This window comes from Mugil cephalus, chromosome 22 (assembly GCF_022458985.1).
Source record: "Mugil cephalus isolate CIBA_MC_2020 chromosome 22, CIBA_Mcephalus_1.1, whole genome shotgun sequence".
NCBI lineage: Eukaryota > Metazoa > Chordata > Actinopteri > Mugiliformes > Mugilidae > Mugil > Mugil cephalus.
This window is the reverse complement of record NC_061791.1, coordinates 5,295,861-5,316,085: the sequence shown is the minus strand read 5'-3', so window position 1 is coordinate 5,316,085 and position 20,225 is coordinate 5,295,861. Positions and strand designations below refer to the sequence as shown.

At 41.7% G+C, this 20,225-nt stretch overlaps 1 protein-coding gene across 1 annotated transcript; it reads right to left on the bottom strand.

Annotated features, from left to right (window-relative positions):
* Positions 1 to 8,183: 8,183 nt before the first annotated feature.
* On the bottom strand, positions 8,184 to 19,813 carry LOC124999760 (protein FAM180A). The gene is made up of 3 exons (XM_047574776.1): positions 19,495 to 19,813; positions 11,623 to 11,720; positions 8,184 to 11,302 (listed from the first exon to the last, which is right to left on the bottom strand). Exons 1-3 carry the CDS (start codon positions 19,586 to 19,588, stop codon positions 10,973 to 10,975), a joined length of 522 nt encoding a protein of 173 aa, XP_047430732.1. The 5' UTR covers positions 19,589 to 19,813; the 3' UTR covers positions 8,184 to 10,972.
* Between the last annotated feature and the right edge of the window lie 412 nt (positions 19,814 to 20,225).

Here is a 20,225-nt window from a genome sequence, read left to right as displayed (position 1 = left end):
AACACTGGCAAACAGCTTTTCTTTGCTTTACCTTATTATTATGAAATTCATTTTGATTGCACAGTGTAAACAGCTATAGAAGAATATGCATCTTTGGTATGGAGGTATAGCATTAGTGTAAATTGCTCACAGAAAAAGAAAAATAGCTGTTGTCAGAGGAGGTAAAGAAGGATCCAAAATCAGATAGCATTTGAAACAATATTCATCATGTCACTAAAGTCTGAGCATCTGCTAGCGAGACTCATGGTGCTAAGAATACCGCTAGCAGCAAGAAAATAAAGAGCTTAGGCAAACGGAAGATAAAACGGAGATAATCAACTTATACATACAAATATACAAATTATAACAAACATGTACTATTTGTGTCTGGGAGATTAGAGAAAAACTGCTAGCTGCTAGCACAGTTAGCTATTCAATCAGTTTGGCAACAATAAAAGACAGGTACATCGCTGAATTTTATGGTTGAAACTTATTTATTTATTCTTAACATTTCTAGTTCGATATGACGCACTAATTTAACATATTTCATCAATAGCAACGAGCTACAACATCGCTAATTAGCAAGGGCTCCTTTGAGAACTCTGGGACATCATTGTTCAGTCTTTGCTCACACATTGGGTGACTTTATTGTCATATAAATAATTAAAATAATCCCTGTGTCCACGTATGAGGACATTGTTTTTTTTTGTTTGTTTTTTGTTTCAAAAACTATTACTTCCCGATGCTTAGTTTTTCTACATCTTAGGTCCTACTAATCCTAAATATTGTGGAGAAATGAAAAATGCAGACTTGCTAGCTTGCTTAACATGCTACCTCGTACCTGTATTAGCATGCTAGGATATAGGCTTATCTTCCACAACTGTTCGAGAGCACTTGAATTACTATTTTTTTTCTCTCTTATTAACCCGGTTCTCATTTTAATAAATTACAGTACGTGCCATTTGACAAGTCATACAGGTGGCTGACAGAGCTCATGCTTAAGTACCTGTTATTTGTTTGCGCCTTCATTTCAGTCTGGGGGGCCCCCGAGGGCAAGTTAAACCCTGAGTGACACACTGATTGAAGCCCTGAGAGAATAATCAATATGGCCAGGATTGGAAGTAAGACGCTGTCATCTGAATAACTGCTACCTTTAATTAGCATAACTGCTTTGCTTGCTCTAAAGAAGCAGCTCACGGAGCCGAGGTGCTGACAAGTCTAGTTTTCCTTGCACTTGTCGGCTTTATATAAGAAAAAAAAAAACGAATCACAGCTTTCCTTAATATTTAAATATTTTCTTAAATTACCGGTACTGTCAAACAGGAAGATCTTAAATACCATTTGGGGTTTTTCAGCATGGGATGTCTCTGTTTCGTCTGCTACTGTGGCAGTGCAGTGTCAAGCTACTGCAGCATTGTTCGAAGAAATCACATTTTCCACTTTTCTTGAAGCGAATCACTTACACTGCTGCTGCCTGTAAGTCTCGGATGACGTGAAAAGACATAGAAATGCATGAGAAGAAGATCTTATTGTGGACTTTTCATTTCATATGACGTCAGCCCAGTCGGACCCTTCACCAGAAATATGAACATATTTGATGACAAGCAAACTTAAGGTAACATCTGGAGCTGGGAAGCTGTCCAAAAATTAGGAACAAACAAACACACCCAGACCTAAGTACGCCCATCGTCTGTTTTTTAATTCCATCACAGAACATTGCTTTCCAATGGGAAAACAAATCTCCAAAGTATGGACGTCCTTTACGGGTCCTCCCCCTCTATATCACCCTGAGTTGTTTCGCTTTTTTTCTGCAACACGACAATTCAATTACAGAGGTCCGTGACCTGTCATTCCCCATTTTCTTGATTACTTCTGCAGCTTGACCCCCTACAGGCTTCTAAACGTTCAGGCTGGGGATGACCACAGGTCCAGATCAATAATCAAACCCAGTGCATGTCTCAAACCAGAAGAATTGTCCCACACAGCCGCCACGGAGCTGCCCAGGCTTTAAGGAAATGAGAAGGAGCGGAGCAGTAGAAGGGCAGGATGTTTAATTAGTTCGACCCTGGGATTGCCATGGGACCATCTCCGCCCCCAAGTAGATGAATGGTCCTAATAGGCTGAGTGAAGAATCGGGAATACTCGCAGGTAATTTCATTCAAGGCTCTGATTGATTAGATCAGGATTAACCTGCGGACTCGCTTTCCCAAGAGGGGTGTTTGGTGGACTTCTTTGTCTCCACTCCAGATTGAGTTGGACATCTGGGAGTCCGGGAGTCCATCCTGTCAGAAGACGAGTCACTTTAGTGTAAACCAGGTTCAAATCAGGTTTGCTCCGCATTACTGTAGCTTGTGCTACACGTCGTTCATCTTTTACTATAAAAAATATGACTTATTTCTTTTTTTTTTGTGACCATAATTCCACTTACTCTTATATAAAGACCCACAAGAATGAATGTGGGAGAATATAAAGTCCCCAGCAGCCCCGTAGCTTACGCTGACATTTGCCAAGCACACAAATACCAGCTGAACGGAGCCAAGATATGGGCTCAAAATGTGCATATTAGCTGCACTGGTCGTCTGAGGCCGCAGACAGCAGGACAGGAAACGCTGGCTTGCATTAAATGTGGTTTTCGACCCGGGCAGTAGAGGCAGGGATTTTTGTTGGCTTTTCTAGAAAAAGAATAAAGGATCCTGCCTTATTAAGGCAACATTTTGTCACAGATATCAAGGGAGCTTACTAACTGAAAACCGTGAGCGCAAGAAAGAAGCAGAAAGCAAAAAGCTCAATGCATGCATGTCAGTTTGCAGCGTTATTTGTCATTTTATATTATTTGCTTATGTTTTTACTTACTAGAATTTTACTTATATTATTTTTTTTGTCATATTTTGGTATTATTTTATGCGCAAATAAGCTACTGTGGTCCAGCAATTTCCCCTGTGGCTGAAAAAAAATCTGTCCAAGTCTAATGTGTTAAACTGTATAATTAATGATACTAGCATATATTTATTTTCTGTCATTTAAAATACTATGTGAACCAATGCAGCATGCCTGTAAAAGCATATTTAACTAAAATGGATAAAAAAGGGGTATTATTTGTGGAGGCTATGTCTATGGATTTTTTCTCAGTGCATATTTCTGTGTATATGCGACATTGCTCCAGGCAGGGTAAGCCAGCCATGAAGAGTGTTATTGAAAAAGAATGTAAATTAAGCACATTTTTATGGGCTCGATACAGAAAACAACATTGTTCTTCTAACATAAGCACTTGTGGTTTTTGCTGTTTGTGTTTGTTCACGTGCAGAATATTTACGACCATTAAAATATAGATGAGAAGCACGTGTCCGTACGTCATGCAGCATTTTCCTGGAATCATAACCTACAGTATGGCGGCGCAAGCAGACGAGGATTTCCTGGGTAAAGTTGGTTGGATTTGTTGTGAGAAGTGGACACTAGACGTTGCTGGAGGAGGGACGCATGTCATTTTTTAAGGAATGCCCACGAGCAAAATTCCTGGCCTCTTAAAACATCAATCATAGTTTGTTTGCTTTCTACCAGAGAATAATCCACCTGTTCACTCGCTGTGACACTGAAGTTCAGCAGATCAGACTTTAGAAAGAAAAAAAAAAAGAGGTTGAGTGAAATGGAATTATTTTCAGACCAAACTGTCTCGCATGTCTGAGTGAACGTCTGTGTTGAGAGGAGCTTCTAAACTAAAAGCATCTGCTGGGCCTCTTTGTGCTTACATCTGTTTCTTTAAATTGCACTCGTGTAAAATGCAACTGGAGGCCTGTGAATCTTTGTTTTCTATCATTTGTTCCTCATAAACATGCTTCCCTTTTCTTTAGAGGAAAACAACGCCTCTGACAATGCAGGGACTGGAAGCCGTGGCACATCTGAACGCTGCAAGGTCACAGCGAGGACAAGGACGTTTGCCAGCGCAGTTTATCATACCTCCAGAGTGTGCGCAGATGCTATCCAAATCAGACTGCGAGGAGAAATGAGAGTGTAAGCAAAGTGTGAGTTAACGGTTGTTATACGACTCCCAGGGGCCCCGTACACTTCTTCACAGTCACTTTGACACCAAACACATAATGGAGCAGGCAGGCGGCCTCCGGTGAGAAGGAGACAAACGCTGCGTTAACGGTTTGCTCTGTTACAAATTCTGCTATTTCGCTTTTCTGACACTGTTCTTCCTGAGTGTGTTTATGTTAAAGCGTGGCATCCACTAAAAGCAAACTAAGATGGCTGCAGTTAAAACAAAACTGGCGGACAAGTGGACGTCCAAGTGATTCCTTCTTCTCTAAACAGGACAGTGTGCCGGAGACGACCCACGCTGACGTGAATTTATTTACGGTCAACTGTTCTGCCACATGCTGTTGCTGTATCTCTTACCACTTAGTTCAACATAAACCAAGCTACAATTTCAAGAACCTAAAAGGAAATAAAATGCTTTGTTGTGTTTACAAGCTTGATTACCGACCACCATCTTGAGTCCATCTCTCAAGTGTGTTTAACCATTAGGGAGTTCCACAAGGACATATAATGGTCCCACTGTCAGTTTAAAAAAAAAAAAAAAAGTTTACAAATCTGCACAGCTATATTATTAAGGTTTTTGGCTATGACTTTTTAAAATCCCACACCAATACACACTGGTTTATGAAACTTCTTGAAAGTTTGTATGAACAGCATGCCTGCTAATGAGGTTATATGAAGCTAACTCAAAGTTTCATTACAGATAATCAGGAGAAAGTGGGTTAGCGGTTAATCATAGGATATAAAGTGTCTCCAGTCTTTCAATTACACAGTGGCCAGGGTTGACGAATGTTCTAAACCCCAGTGATTTTGGGTCTCATTCTCTCCCCCATATAATCATTAGTGGGGCCATGGTTTTTAAAGTATAACAATAGGCCGTTGAGAGAATGAGCGGAGCCTCTTTATAAGAGCAATTAGAGTGATGTACACTTTTAACACATCTGAAACACATTACAATCAGAAAACTGTCTTCTGCTGGTATTTCTTCTGTTTAAACTGCCCGTGCTAATCCCATAAATGACAAGGCGAGGCGCGGTGTGGAGGACATGAGTTGGAAAATGCCATTTGTCATGGCCAGCATTTCCAACAAGGATGAAAATGTGAATTCACCGCGGTCCTGGCCTTCCGCCAAGAGGTTTATACGGCAAGAAGGGAAAAGAGGACACTTTCACAGTTGTGCTGAAACCTAACGAATGGTACTGTAGCCAGTTCTTTGGATTCTGTTTTTTATTTATTTTTTATTTTTTTCTGGCCACTTTGAAGCTGTGAACACATTATTATCACCTTTAAGTTGTTGTTACAAACAGATTAGAGGACAGTTACATACAAAACAACATTGAGTGTCCATTAGTCATTCCCTTTAGCTCCTTTTTGGTCTCCACCAGTGACAACTGTAGCAGCTGAATGCTAATCACTCATTTTGTCAGTAGTTTGGTAATGGTCAGTGGGTTGCCATTGGAGACTAAAGTTCTTTTTGTGCCAGACTGTGGACATGTTGGTTTTTGCTGTAACATCTGAATGTCTTTTTTGTTTTTGGAGCCACCGTCCAGTGGACATTTGAGGAACTGCATGTTTTGATTCTTCCTTGTTGGCTCCATGTTTTTATACACTGTCTGCAGATGGAAACACGAATGAAAGTTTGATGTGAATAAACCGATCAGTTAAGATGTGGAAGGGACTGCAAAACTTAAAACAATGAGCTTAAAGACGCATTATAGAGAAATCCTGTGCTGAAAAACCCCCAAATGATATTCGCATTACTGGTTATCATTTCACCCAATGTTAATATCGATTTGCGCAGCCATAGACTGATGACTTGATTGCAACAAGTTGCATCAACCAAGCATCATTATCTTTTATCAAATCTTCCCACCTGAGCCTGGATCCCGTCGTGCCAAACCAGGTCAGGGACCTGGGAAGCTGTGGTGAAACACAGCATACCACAACACCCCTGTGAATCCAGCACCTCTTCATTACAGCCCCCGATAAGAGCTTGGGAGGGTTTGGAGAGCGTTAGCCTCCATCCCACGTCCTGCCAACTTTCTCCCGTCTGCTTATCAGGAGCTCTGTTATGCCCAGGAAACACTCAGTGGGAAAGCTGAGAAGTATCCCAGGACTCAGATGTTTTCTGCGATTTAAATGTTAAGATAAAGGGCAAAAAGAACACTGATAATTTTCAAAGGATTTGAATGGATAGAGGCTGTAATGATCCACACCGCATTGTTTCTTCCTGATAGCCTCACAGCTGTTGGGATGTTTTTGAGAAAACTGTTTTGTGATTCCTGGAAATGAACATGAGGCTCCCCCACTCAGTGAGCTATCCCACACCCTGACTAATATTTATCCATCCATCTACCTATCTATCCACGTCCAACTTTCCTCTCTCTGCTAGGCTCGGCTACCATTATGCACGTCACATTTAAATAACAGGGCTGCAAATCTGACAGTAACTAATCTGCTGCTATAATAGTGACCCCTCAGAAGATGTACGACCACAGCGATTAAACTTCCAGATGACACAGGGCGGTGTCAGTTTAATTGCTATCAGAGATTTAAGAAAACTCCCAGATCGCTATGTCAAGACGCTGGCATGACAGTGGCTGACGGGCACACGACGGTGACCTCACCCCGTCTTCGCCTGCAGCTCATAAATCGCCTGCCAACATGCGGACTTACATCTGGATTGTTTTATTCCTTCTCGGAATATATAAAAAAAAAAATGAACATATTATGTCAAAGAATCTTCAAAGAGGCTGACTTTTCTCAAAGGAATGTTTTCAGTGGTGTGGCTGGAGTTTATTTGATGCATGACACTGAACTCCTGAATCTCATAATAATAGTTGAATTGCAGATCATCTTACTTTTATTAGGTTTCAAGGCACTAATAACAAACAATGTGGATAAGGTATTGAGTTGTTTAACTTTCCATTTGCACTGACGCTGTTACCTTTGTTGATTTTGCTGTTATGTTATGTTGATGTCTGTATATGTTTGTGTACAAGCTAGTGGACACTCGGATTTACCCCCATGGGATAAATAAAGTATTTTTCTACTCTACTCCATTCCATTCTATAGGGTATGCACTGACGTCACTGCCTCCCAGGACCACGCCCCCCTGAGTGGCAAAAACATGGCTAACAGTAGCAGTAAATACAGTGAGACCGGGAAAAATGAGGGATTCTCAGATCAAATTAAGGACAACTGGACTCGACAATGATCCATAAGAACTAGTACGGATTTGGAAAAGTGGATTAGCCTCAGTTTCCGTTAGTTTAACTTAGTTTTGGGTCATTTCAGCTACGATAAATGTAGCTAGATAAAAGATGCTAACGCTAAGAGCTTTACTGAGAAGTAACGTTAGCCAAACAAAACTGTAGCGTCCGACCGGACGTTAAAAGGATGACGAGGAATTACCGCAAATATTCAGTTTTTTGTCTTGTTGTTATATATTGTTAGAATTGAAATAGTTATTTGTCGGCCGTAACTACGCCGAAACAACAATACCCACAAACTTATCTGACGCCCCCCCAGAACGTAACTTAACAAGTAACTTAATACAACTTAATGAAAAACAAACAAACAAAAAAACAGCATAAATTAATATTACCTTACGCTAAATGTGAGCCACAACACCAGGTTTCCAGTTGTTTCTTCGTAATGCAGCCATCCATTTACTCCTCTTTTCCTCTGTTGGTTCATCTGTTGGTTCAATCACACAACAGCTCTTCAAAAAAAATAATTTTACAATATAAACGCTATAAAAGCCTATGATTCAAACTAATGCTGCTAATTTCCATGCTCAACCGTCACTCTTTGTCACTCAGTGGCCGTGACCACGGAGACGTCGCATGCTGTGACGTCACATGGGATAAAAGTGACACATTGTGATGTCTCATCCTTCTCCGCCTGCTTCAGACTTTCCTTGGTAGCTCTGGGGAAAACCTATGTACAGTCAACGGGGAAAACATATGCAGCAGATAAGCTTGGGTTAAAACAACCGGGTGTTCAGCTGGAGGCGATCTGACGATATTTCTAACAGGAAATACGGATTTCTAGGTTTTGATGAGATTAATTAATACCCTGAAAGCAGAGAGAAATCAAATCAAGGCGGCCGCTTTGACGTGTGTGATGCGTTCATGTCTTCCAGCATGAATAAATACACACACAAACACACACACATAACATTTATTACCACGTCTACACAAATCAATAATAAAAGGCAAACACACGGACTGGTGTCCTGATTGTGGATAAGGGATCCGATTGGAAATGCTGCCACCTAGTGACCACATCGGGCTACTAATTGATCACATCTAAATCAGAAAAGGTGAAGAGATAAAGATACACCGATCAGGCATAACATTATGACCACCTTCCTTATATTGTATAGGTCTTCCTTGTGTCATTCCAGAGATACTTGGTCAGTTTGTTGGCCAGGTCAAAACATTGTGTAGTTCTGCATAATTTTTGAGTTGTTCTTAAAGCAGAGTGTCAATGTTGTGGGGTGGAGGTGCCTGGTCTACGTGGGTGCTACCTGCCTAAGTAACATCCACACAAATACCAGGTCCGAATGTTTCCCAGCAGAACACTGAATAGTCCCAAGATGGTCAGTTTTATTCATTTCTCCTGTCAGCGGTTTTAATGTTGTGGCTGATTGGTGTATATTTTAAGTCAAATACATGTTTGCTGGCAGTTTAAATGAATGTTAACGCACTCACAGGATTTGTCTTGAATGACTACCACGCTGTTCATGGCCTATATGCTGTTGATTTGTTTGGTACATTTCCATATGTTGTGCTCAGGAAAACAGAATATTTTAAACAGAGTCACTTTTTAAGAGACGCAGCATTCTGCATGAGCATCGGCTTTATTGATCAACAGAGAGAATGGCTCTGAGAGAATCTGCGTGTATAACTTCAGACAAATCTCTTAAAGGCTCATTTCGTGATCAACCTCTTCATCGTCGCAGTTACAGCTCATCAAGTCCTAATAGTAGTGGACAGAAATACCAGCTTCAAGGATATCAACTTTCAGATGAGGACAGCACTTCCGCCTGCAGCCACTTGGTGATGCTCTGTCAACATGAATTACGCCACAGAGAGGATGGATCTTTTTTTTTTTTTCTCCACGAAACACACTGATAAGTCTCTTTATGCTGAAATTGTTAGCAAAACATCCCCCGAACTCATCAGCATCATCATCATCATCATCATTAGAAAATCAAAAGTTGGGGTTGTTATTTTGGATGCAAGTGCTGGAGAAAAGCCAGAGGAGTGTAAGCAAATGTAAAACTAATTGACTCAAGGGGGGGGGGGGGGGGGGGGGGGGCAAAAAAACAACACAAACCAGGTACTTTCCTTGCACTCCACGATGAGTGCACAAAAGCCAATTAAGTGCCTATTTCCCCACATGAGCGAGAGCCGAAGCAAACATCCATCGAACATTTTACAGGTTGCTTAAATGAGCAATCAAGGGTATTGATGTACACGGACTCCTAAGCACAAATCAGTGGTTTTCTTTCAAAAGGGCTTTTACGGGCAAATCAATGAGCCGAACAAATCTTCTGAAGTTGCTCGGTGACGTCCAGCACCGGGGGAGGGGGGCGAGGGGTTGGAGTTGACTCTGGTTGTCAAGCTAACATCAAGCTTGAAGTCGGTTCTTTTTTTAAAAGTCGGACATGATCATGAAAAGTCAGAGGGCAGCTTTTCATGGCTTTTCAAATCCCCTCGGTCCGGGGAAAAGGGGGATTTGATTAACGAGGATGCTTTTATTTCATTTTACATAATGCAAAAATAATCAAGTAATTTATTATAGTTGCACTGAGACGAGGAGCTGAGACGAGTAACAGAAATTATTAGATTAAAAATGCACTTGAAAGGTTTTTGTGGCAAAAACTTGAATAACTGAACCATTATCTCAACAGAAGCCTTTTTATTTATGCCGAGTCATTTTCTCACCAACAATGCAGTTTTTGAAAACTCGCATACAGAATGAGGGACTTGCGGTTAATTACGCGGCGTTTGGACGTGAAATGAATCATTTCGTGTCTTCTGATTGTCACTCCTTCGATGGTTGATGGTAAATGAGTAAGCATGTGGGTTTTAAGACAGAGCCTAAATATGCTGCTGCAGCTGGAGAATAATAATAATAGAATAACTGATGATTGGAACTGGAACTGGATTACCATGATCCTACGATAAGTTTTTGTTTCAATCTTTTGACATTTTTTTTGCCATGGACCCCCAAACTGTTGGAGAGATTAAATAGGGATCCACTACCTACTATACGTATTCTATATGAAACTCAGCCTAGTGTTATTTATAAATATATAACTTTGCATTCAATATTAAGCTATCCCTTACCTCTTTATTAAAATACTTTGATATCATGTTTATGTGTATTTATGGAAATTTAAATTTGTAGGGAAAAATTGAATATATAAAAAATGTCTAATCAACCAAAGATTAGACCCTGCAGTACCTCTGCGGATCCCCTAGGGGTCGCGGATCCCCTGTTGTAGACCTATGTGTTAAGGTGTTTTTTATTTTTTTTACAGACTGTGCTGAGCACCACATCCTTGAAACCTTAAAACCTCAGTTACATAGGCATGTAGCACCCACCTAGACCAGACCACAACCCCAACTAGGAACAACTCACAATAAAAAAAAAAAAAAAAAAGATCAGCACAACACCTCCAAAATTCCCTAGATCCCAAAGATCAAACATCTGTGGGATAATTCACCCTCAGAAGGCCCATGTTTTGGAGGCACAATATTAGGAAGGTGGTCATAATGTTATGCCAGGTCGGTGTGTAGCTCCTGCAAATGGGATAATATAGCCGGAAGTATAAGAACACATACTTTATACACTAGTTATGTTAAAAAACAAAGGTCAAACACACATGTTAGAAAGCCATGTACGATAACGAGCAAGAGATCAACACATTCATAAAACGGCTTCAAGAGGGTTTGAGGTCTCTCTGCACGGCTTTGAACAGCTGGACCAAAGCGTCTGTCCACAAATCTCTCTGGTGCTGGTTTGTGATCTTAGCCACCGTCTGAGTCGCGTACACCAGCGTCAGCACCGTCCGCTCAAAGTCCTGCCAGCCCAGAGGCCGGCGCCGCTGGGCGAGCTCGGCCGCCAGGCGTCGGATCTCGGGGAGGCTCTTGGGCAGGACGTCCTCGCAGATGACTTCCAGCTTCTCCACACTCCTCAGGGAGGCCAGCTCCTCATCTGGGATCACGGTGGCGTGTTCCTCGTCTCCGATCTGCATTCCGGCCAGCAGGATCTGGAGGTTCATTGAGAATAGTAATAATAAAAACACAAAAACACATTCAGGAAGTACTGACGCTGCCAAACAACCGGGCAGCTAAGTTTATACCTCGCTAAAAACGACACCAACAAACTATTTATCTAAATGCGGAGCAAGCTGAGGACATCATTAGCGTCAGCGAGACTTTGGGTAAACACATATTTTACACTTCTGCTAATGATTAGCAGCAGCACACAGTGTTTCAGTGGGACACAGGCCAGAAATGTGTCATCTGGAGAGACCTTCTTCACATTCTCTGCATTTTCCAAAAGAAAGTCAACACGAGCTAAACTGACCTCAAACAGCAGATTGACGTCCTCCACTGAACGCTGGAACGTGGGGTTGATCAGCGTGTGCGTCCCCCGTCTTATCCTATGTGCAGACGGATACAAAGCTAGAGCAAACGAGAACAGGATATTGGATTAGAGGACCCCCTCCTTGTGTATAAGAAATTAGACAGCACATTATCCAGCGTGGCATGGGTGGGCCAGAGGTGGAGTAAACACGGATTCATTACTGGTCAAATATTATGCAGGTGGGAGAGAATCTGGCGCCAGCTGCTGAGAGGGTAATTGCTCTTCGACCTCCACAGATGCTCCTATATCACGAGTGGCGGCGGCCAGTGCATCCAGAGGTGAGATATCTCCGTATGCGCCTACCGAAGGGCAGGTGCAACTGACCTCATTCGGTCAGATTTCAAAGCGACGGTCCATGTGTGCAGCAGACCAGGGACCTTCTGTAATCGGAGGTGCCCAGATATGGCTGGAATGAACCCCCCGTCCCGTTCAGATTACCGCTGCCTCATTTCTACGATAAAATGCACCAAAATCCATATTTACTAAGGTGATAACTGGAGGCAATTCCAAATAGTCACAGATATCTTATCCAGACGTGGAAAGTAACTAAGTACTCTGATACTTAAAAAAGTACAAAGAAAGTTTGCAGTGTTTCTTTTCAATATATTTTAAAGTGAAATTGACAGAATGTAACCCAGCATGATATTCATTTTAAAGCGGAGTTACCAATTTTCTGGCCACTTGGGGGCAGTGAAACACCCGCTAAACACAACAATGACACATTATCATCTTACACAGCAGTTGGTGCTCCTTCACTCAAGGTATCCCACATTGAGCTACATTAGCATTCATTAGTACTCATATTTGCTTTAGCGCAAAGCTCGTCCAGCATTCAATTGTCTTTTGATTGCATTTTGCTCCTCGCTTTTTGTCGAAAACAACAACGACAGCAAAAAACTGTCCTGTTAGCTGCTAAAGTTGTAACGTAGCTAGTGGCTATCTTTGTTCTGTCTGCTGATTGAGGCGGTTTACATACAGTCAGCTTGCTTTGGTATAAAACGTGTATGAAAAGTTAACCTCAGGGCTGTGGGTTCGAGTCACGAATTGGTCGACTGGTTTCATGGTACTATGAAGTAGCGGTTACAGAAGCAGCTTTGGGTTGACAAGGTTACTGGTTCACATCCACGGCTACCCCAAAACCGCTTCCTGGTTCACACAGTAGTATGATAAATACATGCAGAGAACGTTTTTGTTATTATTATAAAAGAGGTGTCTGGAAATAAGATAGATAAAAGCGCACCAACATGTACGTCAAAAAGTAAATGAACAGAAGATGCCTGTGAGTGAAAGTTTATGTAAAGTTACAGGCTGCAGACGCAGAAATCCACTAGCAAGCGATAGACAGAAGACAGACCATGGCATTACCTTTAGCAATGCCAAGTGAGAGGGCACCACCTTGAACTAAACTCAACTTTGAGGTGATTAAAATTGGGAGCGACAGATACATTTAAGTTAATTTCCCAAAGTGCTAGCGCCATCTACAGAGCCTGTGCAATGATGTCACTTCCGTGTGGGCGTGACCCCACACGGAAAAACATGGCGAAATGTATCGAGAGACTGGGAAAAATGCGGATTATCAGATTAAATTAAGCGCAACTGGACTCGACAATGATCCATACAAACTACCAAACAATAAATGGTTCACGAACATTAACATGTAGCGCTGATTTTAATGCCAGGAAATACTATACTTATAATAAAGTATGTCCTTTTGGTGCTTTACACAACACAGCTCCAATGGCTTATTTGGAAAAGTGGACTCAGCTTCAATTGGTTTCAGTTTTAGTTCATTTCAGTTATGAATGTAGCTAAATAAAAGATGCTAACGCTAAGAGCTTTATGCACAAAGAGAAGGCACAAATGGGCTACCTAGGCAACCAGAGTAGTAGTAGTGACCAACTGAGACCTGAAAACACATGGATGACTATCGAAAACAACAGGTGTAAGGTAACTGTCCCAGTAAATCAGTACAAATGTATAAAGAATAGAGAGTACAATTCTTCCTAATTAGCACAGAATTTATCTGTTGCTCATAACCAGCCAGCAAGACATTCATGGATGGATGGATCTTTTTTCAAGAATACCTGAGGTGAAAACAGCGAGAAGGCTTTAGTAAAGAAAACCTATACAAAACCTCTTATCTGCACAACGAGGGGTCCGCAGGTTCACTGGTTTAAAATGAAAAGAATAAAACCAAACAAAAAAGATAAAAGACAGAGTCTAAATTCTTTAAGCTGGCAATGATTTATGAGCAAGCCTGATCAAACAACACAATTCTCATACGAGCACAACAGACCGAACAAGGCTGGGATGAAAATGAAGCCGAGGGGGTCACACAAGGATTCAGAGTTGTATGGTTTGTTACACGGCTTTCGCTGCCAAGACTCTTTAAATGCATTAATTTAAGCAGTTTGGTTGACACTGCTTCGGGAGAGGGAACGGAAAAGCTAATTTGATTTGCACTGAAAGGCAGAACTTCCTCTGAGTTTGTCCAGACATTGCACTCTTTCTCTCTCTCTCTGTTTTTTCTCCTGTTATTTTCCTAGGAAGTCCGTACCAGTCGAATGCCTGGCTCAGCGTGTAAGCCAACACACAGATCACACACACACCGATCTTAATGAGGTATACAGTACAAACACTGGGCTTCATCTGAATTTTGGATCAAGTCCTCCATCTTCCCTACAGCGGCGTCTATGGATTGCTGCCTCGCCAGTTTTTGAGTAATGATCAGCACCACCGCTCGCAGCATCGCCGGCCAGGCCACATCTAGTTTTATAGCGATTGCGAGGCCAGCCCCGAACCACATACACTGGCTGATCCACCCCCAACACCACCACCATCCATGTACCTGCGCGCTGCTTGGGTGACTGCCAGCCTTAGCTCTGGCACTGCTTCAGCAATACAGACACCATTCAGAATGTAAAGAAAATCGGGTGCTCCGTGGTTCCAAGTTTCCGAATAATACATTCCACCAATTTGGCACATTTGGGTTATCTGTAAACATTTCTTCTCTGCAGTCAGTTCCAGTGAAACTGGGAGCACCCCTCCCACGCCCACCCCGAGTTCACTGGCTTTCAGAATATTCCAAGAATGTCAAACAACATTTCCACACATGGTTAAGTAAACTGTTCACTGTAATGCAAGTTTCCCGGCAGAACATATATGTATTGTCATAATGTTATGCCTGATCAGTGTAGATCTGATGAATGCATAGTATGTGGTGGTGGTGGTGGTGTTGGTGGTGTAAACCATTGATAACGAGGCCAATAGAAAAATATTATCTCCTAATAGCCATGCAAATTATGGTTGATCTGAGTGTTTCTAGGTAAATCCACCCTTTCTGTGAATGTGTATCAAATGTGAGGGTAAAGATCAGCTGACAAGATAAGTTTCCAGGAGGGACAGAAGATGGAGATAGCAAAGCAATAACTTGTTTGACTATATGTACAAAATTTGGTATCAACGTTGGAGTCATCTTGCATTGAAACGCATGTCATCTGTCTTCAGATTCAACACATATGAGATCATGTTATTTGGCGTCCTTGTGAACAGTTGAGTTGGAATCTCGCATCAGAAGGAGTTCATTTGAAATATTAATGCGTAGCTATTGGTATTATTTTGCGCCAAAGAATAATATACGGTTTACTTAAGAAGACGTCAAGAAAGCGTACCCAAGCATGAAATCAATTTTAATGCTGAATTACAAATTTCTTGGCCACCGTGATGCAGCGAAATGCCTGGTAAGCCAGAGTCATATATTAGAAAGTGTCTGGCCAACTAGGGAAAGGACCGTCTGAGCTGTCCTGCTATGCTGATTGGTTCTGAGCTGGTCACGTGTTTGATGGGCGCCATGTCAAAAAATGGCAATAACAGAGAAAAAGAAAGATGGAGAATAAAGAGAAAAGAACAGAGAATAAAGTTGGATTGGGAAAACACAAGAAAGTTATGGGGACAGAAGATTGAAAGGAACAACTGGATGTCAACTGATTATGTGACCTATTATGTGAGGTAAATGTCAATGTCTGTCTTTGACGTTTGTTAAGATTTTAAGATTTTAAATTAAAGTCATACCATCATTAATGTGAACCTTGATCTCAAAAACGCCCAACACCACTTTACTAAATTAACCTAGGCTTATGCTAGCCTTATGCTAGCTAGTTATCTAGACTAAATTTCAAAAAAAAAAAAAAAATCAACTCACTAATTTCACTGATTTTCAAACTTTTAACAGCGATGGATGAACACGGAGACTGAGGAGAAGTTAAACACAGCTCCATGACTGATGAGGTGATTGGGCTACAAAGCATTTTACAGGCTCATTTAAGATATTTAAAGTAAGTAGACGCTGGGATATTTAAGTGAGGGCAATTTACATATTGACTGATGTTGGCAATAACATTTATAGGCCTGTTTATGATGATAGTAAGAGATTTATTTCAACATAGCACATCCGTCCCATAGGGTTACACTGTAGAATATTCCCTCCGACGTAGCAAACATGGTGCCCATGATTTGAGTTGGCCAGACTCTCTCTAATGTACAGCTCTGTGGTAAACACATTATTTTACACAATAGGCTGGTTTATGCACGGTAGCAACCGCTGAGCTACCTTAGCATTCGTTACCACTCACATTTGCGCCCGGCATCTTTCAACTCCAAATTGAAATCTCCCACGAGAATGAGTTCAATTAAAATATGAATATGCAGCCTCTGCGACTCTCACGTGTATTGTTGAGAGTACCAATGCCTGTGCAAACGTATTAGCTATTGAATAGACACTGCAGCTTCCGTGGGACGCCGCCAATGTAAACACAACAACACCCGGGAGAAAGACAGCGCTCATCAGAACAAGGGTTATGCTGTTAAAGGATGGAGTAGCAGGAGCGAAACGACAGCTCGGAGGCCCACCCAGTGCCGATTTACATTTAAAACTAGTCTTCTCTAATTTACATAAAAAGGCGCCCCCACCCCTTCCCTTTATTGTTTCCTGTAACATAAGTGTCCTTTGGCATGCCAGGGAGTTAAGTGTTTTATGTTTTTAGCTGCAACAGTAGTCCGGAACAATGGTTACCGCTAATGCCGTTGGCTCTGCACTGCTGTAGATCAGCACCGAGGCTTAGAGCATATATTAAACCAAAAAAAAAATCACTGTAAAATCGCTTCTGTAGTTGTGTAATGTCTCGACAAAAGGGAGCACTGCAGTGTGTAATCAATAAGCTGAGGTTCGGTGTGAAGATGAACAGAAATAGACAATCTGGCAAGGAAATGAGGGAACCCACACGAAAGGAGCTGGGAACAGGTGCAGAGGTGGTGTGTAACATGAAAATTAGCACTTCTCTGCGTCTAAAATGTCCTTCTTGCGCAAGCGCTCACCCCTCCACATATAATGTGCACGCATCGGTTTACAACATATCGAGCTGTGCATTGAGATTTCTCTCAGTAATTACTGTCATTTTATGTCAGCACATAAATGAAAGCTGTGGGACTTCACGATTGCAATCGCACATGATACAGGTGCAACCAATGCCGTTTTACTGGTTGGTGTCTGGACACTATAAAACAGCCGAGAGTCAATGTATTGCATTACATAGTAAACAGTGAATATGTTAATGATACAGCTGGCGGCTGGTAGACAAATTAAAGGAACTTAACGGTGCAGAAAAATAACTCCCACTGACAACACATAAAGTAAAGACATCCCTGGAACAATGAAATTTAGACGACAAATACAACTACTACTCATGATGCAAGTCACTGATGTCTTTCCCCAAGGGCCTACGTAATTTTTCTGCCATATTTATGGCGAGACAATAAAGAAAGATTCCCCCTTTTTTTTTATGAAGCGTGAAAGTGACAGCTCAACTTTAATCACTCCCGAATATCATCATGTGCAACAGAGTGCGAAACATTTCATATTAAATCCTTACGATGTTAATGCAGGGAAAAACAAACCCAACATAAGGCTCATTTTCACACTGAAGCTTTAATATAATGCCCTATACATGTGTCCTCTCCCTGCTGCTCGTTCCAAGCCTAGCCATCCGTCTCCTAGCGCTCCAGACAATCAGTGTTTGGATGGGCAGGCTTCCCCCGGCGTCATTATGTAGATGCCGGGAACTTGTAATCTCCCGCTAACTGCTTGCTAGGAGATGAGGGAACAACAAAGATCCATTAATTAGCTGGGCTAAATCGTTCTCCTGGCTGGAGGGACGACTTGACGAGGAGTGGGAGGGGAAAAAAACAAACAAAAAAACAAAACGGATGTCTGGATCCCTCCGGAATACGGTAAAATGAGGGTGAAAAGGACACGAGGGAGATTAAAGTCGTCGCGGAAACCGCCCATCCTCTGTATTTGCATTGTTAAAATGTTCCCACAAGTCAAATTCAAAGGCTCATTCTTTATTTACAATGTAAATACAGGTTTTATTTTCAGTACTCCCACTGTGAGGTCAGTCTAGCAGACTGCAATCAAATCCATGAAACATTTGTCAGGGAAGCTGATGGGATTTGACGCTGTGGATATTGGAATCGTGGAGACATTGGATGGTAACTGGAGATAGAGGAGAAAGGTCACATATTTACACTTTCTACTGGTCCCCCATCTCCCACCCTCATAATGTGAACTTAAACCGTTTATCGCTGCTCTTAGTTTGGTGTTGGTCCTTTTAAAAGAGAAAACAAAGACTGTTTTTTTCCAGAATACAGAGTAGCCTGTACTGACAACATGCAACCAAGGTCTAAATTCCTAACAAAATCCCTGTAGCTAGCTAAAAACATACGATTGCCTCATGATTTAAACTCATTTTAGCTATGTGTTAGCGAGCTAAGGCACAAACATCGCAATGTTACTGAACAGCTTTTGAATTTATCCACTTTCCACAATGACATAAGCTGCCTAATATTAAACGTCTTCAACCTAGCTTAAAGAAATATGCTATATTTGACTTTAGCCTTACATGCTAGCCGCACACCGAAGCAAAATGAACAAATTCTTCATAAAGATCCTTCAGGTTTTATTGACTGTATCCACTTTTGTCTCCTCACTTCAGTTTTAAAAACTACTACCTTTACGCATTTTCAGTCACCTTTGCTAGTAAACTGCTAGTTTTGCTAAGTCAGCGTCGAGTGGTGGGACGGGTTCCAGAGAAGAAGTTTGTTGAAGTTTTCAAATATGGTGGAGGTGGAAGTTTAAAAGAAATTGCATTTAACTCATATAATCGAAAGTTGAGGCTGGATCCAAAAACACAAAACATGGTAATTGCATAAAAGAGCAATAATGCTAACAGCTTTCTATGCTTTCATCTGCTTGTTTGGGCAAACAAGTTACTGCTTTCCATCGTTACAGCAACAGGAAATAACTTCAAACTTTTTGTTCTATAAATGCATCCCCAAAATGCAACAAAAATCCCCACAGATTTCCAAAGAAAAGTTGACACAACTCTTCTGTAGCTGGTTACGGCGTCATGTGTCCAAAGATTTTCAAGCTGTGTATGAGCTTCGAGAAAGGAATTTCCTCTTTGAGTGGATCCAGTAACAACAGGCCAGTCACTTTTCGCTGGAAAAGATCTGTTGGGGTCCTTCAAAGTTTCCCCATGAAACCCAGAACATAAACACATTCTTTCACAGGAGCAAAAACATGCACATGCAAGCATATTTGCATATATGGAATATATTCAAATTTCCTAGTGCACTTGTATAATTCTATGTAAGGATATATTTCTCAGTGTACATGTTATTTACTTTCATTCTCTCTTTTTTTTTTTTTTTTACCTATCGGACTCATTAGTAACATGAGCAGGTGTGTCCTCCTACCTTTCCTGTGGTGCTGAGTGGCCGCCCAGTGGATGGACAGGTAAACCACCGCGAGTAAAGCCCACCACTGCGTCATGCTGATCCTCGCACACATGAAATCAGCGCACACACCCTTCGTCCCGTCAAGCTCCCTCAAAAGATGCAATCACAGTCTTGAATGAACATCACAAAAGGTGAATGAGAGCCCTGCCTTTCACATCTCGCATGCACTCATTTCATATGCGGGACCATTCCTTCGTTCACCACATTCACTTTTTTTGTCGCCTCCTCCCTCCATCCTCTCTCACTCTCGTTTTCTTTTATATGTGTGTGTGTGTGTGTGTGTTCTCTCCTCTCAGTCCAGGCAGTCTGGACTCTCATCTGGAAATGATTAGGGTTTTTTTGCGAAGTGCCTGCCCTCTTGGCTGAGCTCTTTCACACAGCTACTGGTTCAGTTGCCACGAGACTCTTCAATCGACTGGATAACTAGGCGACTGAACAACAGCTCAGGTGACTGACCTAACTGCTGGGCCGACTGACCGAGCGTAATCGTGTCCCGTGAGCCAGCAGCAAACATACCGGTGCGGAGATGGATGGCCTTAGGCAAGCTCTGTAGATTGAGCATCCTTATCAGTTTGTCTTTTCTCTCTTTCAACTGGAGCTTTGTTTTTGTAATTTGAACCATCATTTCTCTCAGATAACATTGTGCGCAGAAGGTTGAATGCCAAAATGTGGAAAGACAGACAAAGAAA